This window comes from Benincasa hispida, chromosome 9 (genome assembly GCF_027475165.1).
Source record: "Benincasa hispida cultivar pf3 chromosome 9, pf3_genome.v1.1, whole genome shotgun sequence".
NCBI classification, from domain to species: Eukaryota; Viridiplantae; Streptophyta; class Magnoliopsida; order Cucurbitales; family Cucurbitaceae; genus Benincasa; species Benincasa hispida.
The window spans coordinates 33,659,192-33,665,625 of NC_143486.1; the positions used below are offsets into that span (position 1 = coordinate 33,659,192).

Here is a 6,434-nt window from a genome sequence, read left to right on the forward strand (position 1 = left end):
TTAATTTGATTTTAAAATTGTAAAATCAAACATTAAATCAATTTTGGATTATTGCAAAATAATTTTGAATATGAGAAAACTGATTTAGACCCTTTCACATTTATCTAATATGTCCTAATTAGTCTATATTCATTGATGGTTTGGTCATTTAAATATATATGTCAATTTATTGTGTGATGATCTATTGGAAAATATAGAAGGAACTCCCACTTGATTAAATTATTCATTTTTTAGTCGTATGACTTAGGCCTCGTTTGGATTGATTTTAAAAAAAAAGTATTTTTCAAAAAATTCATTATTATTTAAACAGTTTTGACAAAAAAATGTTGAAAATAAACTTCAAAAGCTATTTTAAATGGTAGTCAAACATTCAAATTTTTCTAAAATGACTTATTTTTAAATTAAATACTTGAAAATCCATTCCAAACACACATTTAATAATATCGAAATGATTGAGTATTAACTATAATTGGTGGTGGTAGATTTTTCTAAAATGTATGTTCATCTTAATAAAGTCATGTTATCAGCTTCAAATTAATCGTGACAATTTAAATAGTTTACAATCTAAATTTAACATTTTTTAAAAATAAATATTATAGATTAGAATATATAAAATTTAAGAATGTAGAGATTTAAATAAATATTCTACACTACTACTTTGCATAAATAATAATGATGGTGCTATACGAGGAAGGAATTGAAGAAAAATAAGACAAATTAAAATATTTTTTGGAAAAATATGAATGTAATTTAATTTATATTTTTAAATTATAATTTAATTTTAGTTGGAATATGGTTACTATTTTTAAACCATTTTAAGGGTGAGAACTAATTAGCAAACAAACTACATAAAGAAATAGTCTTTAAGCATTTAGAAGTAACTTGAAAAATTCATGGATGATAATAAGATTTAAGAAAATAATAGTAATATGTTAATTATGAGAGGAAAAAAATATTCATCCACAAATGAAATTGACTATGCAACATGTGGCAGAGTTGTTCCAAGGTAAAGCACTTGATGCTCCCAACTTTTAAAAGGAAAAATTGTAGGACCGTATATCATATGATATTATAATTTTAGTTTTAAGTAGGTGACTATCATGAACTTTCAACATACAACATTCATTCAATATTGTTGATGAATACAAATTTATAATAAGAAGACTATTCAAGAATTTAAAATTTACTCTCATAAAGTTTAAATAAGTTTATTCACCAAAACTGAACTTATATTGTAAATTAAATATTTTTAAGAGTTGAAACATAAAATGATAAAATTTCGTTTTATTTATGATACATCTATCTACTATTAGTGAATCATATATATCTTTGTATCAATCTTTATTGTTTACGCTTTCTTGATTTCTTTATTTGTTGATTACATAAAACTATTATTTAGAAATAACTTAATTCTAAGATAAAAACTTGAACTTTAGTATAGAAGTTTTAGGTTAAACAGTACAAAATACTTTTTGAAAAAAAAAAAAAAAGAAACTTTAGGATTGTTGAAAAATAAATGAAATAATAAAGCAACGGAATTATCATAATATTTTAAAATTACTAAAAAGAAAAGAAGGGGGGGTTATTGGATCACTTACAAATTTTGAATTTGTTAATGTGTGTATATATCATTCATGAATGTGTAAAAATTGAAAAAGATATGTAACACTATTTTCAACCTCGTTAACATAAATTTGATAATTTTACTAATATCTTTATAAATGAAATAAATAATAACAATGATTTTATTCTTTTACATAGTTACAAATAATATTACATAAATCCTTCCATTTTTACACCTTAGGTATTTAGGCTTAATGTTAATTTTCAGTCTTTATTTTTGACGAAAAGAATATTTTTTAAACTACTTTAAAGTTCAAAATTATATATCATGCTTATAACAAGTTTTAAAATTCAAAGATAAAAATTATGATTCTTACCTTGATTAATTTCAATAGTATTTTAAACGGAGTTATTTCAAAAAATATATAAATGTAGATTTGAATAATCCTTAGATCTAAATTATAATGTCTCAACTACTTGTAAATTGTCAAAGTGAACTTCGTTAGATAATTAACACGACCTTACATCTTAAAAATTAAAAGTTCGGTCATCCATCTCCATAATTGTATTAAGAAAAACAAAAATTACTTATAGATATGTAGTTAAACGAGTTAAGAAGTATACACGTGTTTAACTTGAACTATTTAGAGCCCTCCTTAAAAAGTGGATTGATTTGTAGAGAAAGTATATGCTTTTGAAAGTTTTCAACCTGGGGACATTATGCTTTAAATTGTAACACCTCATATTAAAGCATATTATTATTTTTTGACTTCTTCCCAAACTTTTTTGAAGGTCTCCACAATCGTTTGGAAGTTCATTAATTATTTTCTACATTTGGGGATTGCTTTAAAAATTGAAATTATTTCAAGATTGCTTTAAAATATTAAAATTCTTTCTTTTCAAATCTTGGATATGTTCCTTTGTTTGGTAGAGCCAACCCCCTTGATTTATTTATTTGTTTTTCCTTTTTGGGACCTTTAGTTTAGTTGAATTAAAAAATTAAAATCATAATAGATAAGTAAAAATATTCAAAAAAATTCAAAAAAAAAAGATAGGGTTGCTTGTTCACGTTATTGATTTCCAGTTTGCTTTATTCTGATTTGTAATCATTTCAATCCTTATCATCTCGTCCGGACAAAAAACTGTCGATTGGTATTCACGTCCGAAACGACGTCGTCAAATCCCACACATCGATAAAGAGCGCCGGCGGCTTCCGCCGACGCCGTCGCTGCCATTACCGACTTCTCTGGAACCGGATTTACAGTCCGACGGTAAGGTCCGAACCATTTGTTCTGTACGTAACGATTCTTCCTCCATGGAGAAACCGACAGATCTCTGCTTCGAAGAGATCTCCTCGCTCCATCGCACAAAAGTCTCACGATTTTCATCAATTCCTCCGCCGTACCAACAAAAACTCTTGGCAAACACTGCAGCATTCTCGAGTATTGAACCGTCGGCCTCGCGATCTCGAACTCCGAAATCAAATCGAGTTCAACAAAATACCTAACCTGCGCTTTTCCACTAACCGATCGTACAACATCGATAAACTCATGGTTTCCAGAAGTTAAACTACCGGACGAACTCCATTTCGTTTTACAAATCGCAGCATTGTGCCCTAACTCACGCAGAAACGCCATAACATTTCTCAGAAACACAGATTTGTTGGATTTGAGCAGCGAGAAGTTATCAATGGCGTTTCTAAGATGTTGAAGGAGTAAATTTCTGTAGGAATCAACATTTCTGAAATTGAGAGACCTGATGATTTCATCAAGAGGATTTTCACGATCGGGAGCGGAATCGAGGAAATCAGAGTCGGAATCGTAGGAGTGTAACAGAGTAGAAGTAGTAGCATCACGAGATTCATCATCGGGATCATGATGGTGAAGAAATCCATGAACGAGTTCGGATAAACAAGGGGAATCATGAGCGGAATGTTCGCTTCCGCTGCTAACGTAACTGAGTTGGTGGAAGTGATCGGTGCCGATTAAGCGAGCTTTGACTTTGTCATCGAGTGGATCAGTGACTCGTTTGGACCTAGCGAAAGCCGCCATGGAAAGAGAATGAAATTACAGAAGCGGAGAATTGTGAAATGATGAAGAAGAAGAAGAAATGGGTGTGGCTTTTCTAGAAGAAAGCGGAGGTGGCAAAGGGGAAGCATATGCCAGAATATCTGGAGGGATTAATATGGGGGGTTAATCACGTGATGGCACGTGGGAAGCGTAGTGTTTGGATGTGGAAGGATTGTGTTCTTATGTGGAATGTGGATTGCAAAACTGAAGGGTTTTAATTGTCTTTTCGTGATTGGAAAGGCTGAGGTCTTTTTTTCTTTTTCTTTTTTAAATATTATTTTAATTTGAATTTTCTCCCATCTAGAATGGATAAGGTAAGTCTAGATTTTTCGTTTTCCTTTTTTGTCTATTTTTTTAAAAGAATTTGTTACGCTCACACGTTTTTTAACAAATGGCTACTTATTAATTGTTTTTTAATTACTTTTTTTATTATCTCTTTGAAATTTTGTTCATGTTTGGTTCCACTTACAAAGTTTGAATTTTGGTTTAGTTAAAAAATCCTTTTTAACCAATAACAACTGAATTTTCTAATAATTTAATTTTTATACTTTCAAATTTATTATAATTTGGCTTCCGAATTTTAATATACATGATAATTTAGGTCCAATTTAATAATTATTTGATTTTCATTTTTTTTTTAAAAAAATTAAGTCTATATATACTATTTCCACTTCCAAATTTTTTTATTTGTTATCTACTTATTATTAATGGTTTAACAAACCAAGCCAAAATTTGAAAATTAAATAAAGTAGTTTTTAAACAATTATTTATGTTTTAAGAATTTGACTTAGAAGTCAACCATTGTACTTAAAAAAGATATAAATAATTATAAATATTGAAGAGAAAATATGCTTAATTTTCAAAAACCAAAATCTAAAAACTAAATGATTATCAAATAAGATCTTAACTTCTAAATTTACTGCAAATTAGTTTATATAGTGAAAAATATCATGAAATATAATTTTCAAATTTAATTATGTAGATTCTATTTAGCAACCATTTGATTTTTTGGTTTTCTGTTTTTGAAAATTAAATCTAGACACTACTTCCACTTTCAAATTTCTTTTTTGTTATCTACTTATGGTTTAAAAAACCAAGCCAAAATTTGAAAAATAAAACATGGTAGCTTTTAATTTTTTTTTAAAAAAAAAAATGCTAAGAATTCAACCACTAAACTTAAGAAAAATACAAATTATTGTAAGAATTTGGGAGGAAATAAGTTTAATTTTTTTAAAAATAAAATAGTTACCAAATAGGATCGTAACTACTTAATCTTTATAATTTATAAACAAACTTGATCCATAATCAATTTATCAATCTATGTAAGAAGTTGTATTAAATTTTAATAGTATTTCTAATGAAGGACTAAATCGTTACAAATCATAAAATACAAAAATTAAATTGATTTTTATTAAAACTTAGAGGCTAAATTATTGCAATTGGAAGTATATGGAATAAATTTTTACAAATTAAATTTTGAAAGATTAAGTTATTACATCAATGAAAGTTCAAGGGTCAAAAGTGATTTTTAACCTTCTGATTTTTATTTAATTTTATGATTAAATTGATTGTTGGATGACAAAGTGAGCATATTGGCATGTGTACCTTTTCGTTTGAGATTAAAAATTCAAATTCTTATAGTCCCACATCTTAACTAAAAAAATTTGATTGTTGATGGAATGAAAAGATAGCGTGACCATTAACATTTTGATGTGTGATCTTTCAATTAAAATTGAAGATGTTGAATCCAATGACAAACATATGGTATTCTATAAGTTGAGAAATCCAATTTTATAATAATCTTTTCATTGCACATTTAAATCTCCACATATTTAAGAAATCATTATGATTGCCTAATTTCATTTACTTGCAAGGCATTACAAGGCATTTAACAACTTCTAAGTTGTCCTAAATCATTAAATCTGTAGAATCATCCTTGCCATGAGTTCAAATTTCAATCTAAAACTCACCACTTCCATGCTTAAAACTTAGATACAAGAACATTTATTCTATATGATTAGTAGATTAAGAGCATCAAGTGCATAAATTTTTGAATTAATTAAAACACTAAAAAACATTCAATAAATTAAACCATTAAATTTGAGTCTACATTAATCTCTAAAACAAAGAAAAGTAGTTGTTCATCACGATAAGGTAAATACAAATTCTTACCTTAAATCTCAACATTGCCTTTGTTTGATCTTTTGTACCATCTCTTTTTAATTTACTCAATTACTTCATTTTTGTTCAAATTAACATGTCAATTTGAACAAAAGTGAATAATTAAAAGAGTTGTGACGCGACAACTCTTTTAATCGTTTTGTTTTGCGTAACTAATTAGCAATAAATAAGTTCTGCTATAAAACATATGTATGCTACAATTTGATAAGATTTCAAATAAATTAGAAATTCATTTAACTTAAATTTGGACAAAACATAAATTATTGAAATTAACTAATGTAGAAGATTTTTGTAAGTCTTTTAGATTAAAAAAAATAGTTCGTAAATTAACCATGATTGAATAGAGGATAAAAATTACAACATTTAAAGTCGCTCTATTCTATTATTAGACATAATTGGGAGAAGCTCATCCGAAACTCGAGCTAGAAACACCTCATTTCATTCACTCATCGATTCACTTATTGTTAAGATTAGATTAGGTAGGTATATTTCTATCTCACATTAAACCAAGACTAACTCGATGAACTAGAATTTTAAAAAAACAAAAAAAAAAAGGTGCAATTTTACCTTTTTTCTATTTTTCCATTTTTTTGGTTTTTTATTTTTTACTTTTTTCATCTT

The 6,434-nt window shown here is 27.2% G+C and overlaps 1 protein-coding gene across 1 annotated transcript; it reads right to left on the reverse strand.

Moving 5' to 3' along the window:
- Positions 1–2,603: 2,603 nt before the first annotated feature.
- LOC120086438 (uncharacterized) lies at positions 2,604–3,817 on the reverse strand. Its single transcript, XM_039043087.2, has one exon. The coding sequence runs from the start codon at positions 3,612–3,614 to the stop codon at positions 2,685–2,687; it is 930 nt and encodes a 309-aa protein (XP_038899015.1). The 5' UTR covers positions 3,615–3,817; the 3' UTR covers positions 2,604–2,684.
- Positions 3,818–6,434: the final 2,617 nt, after the last annotated feature.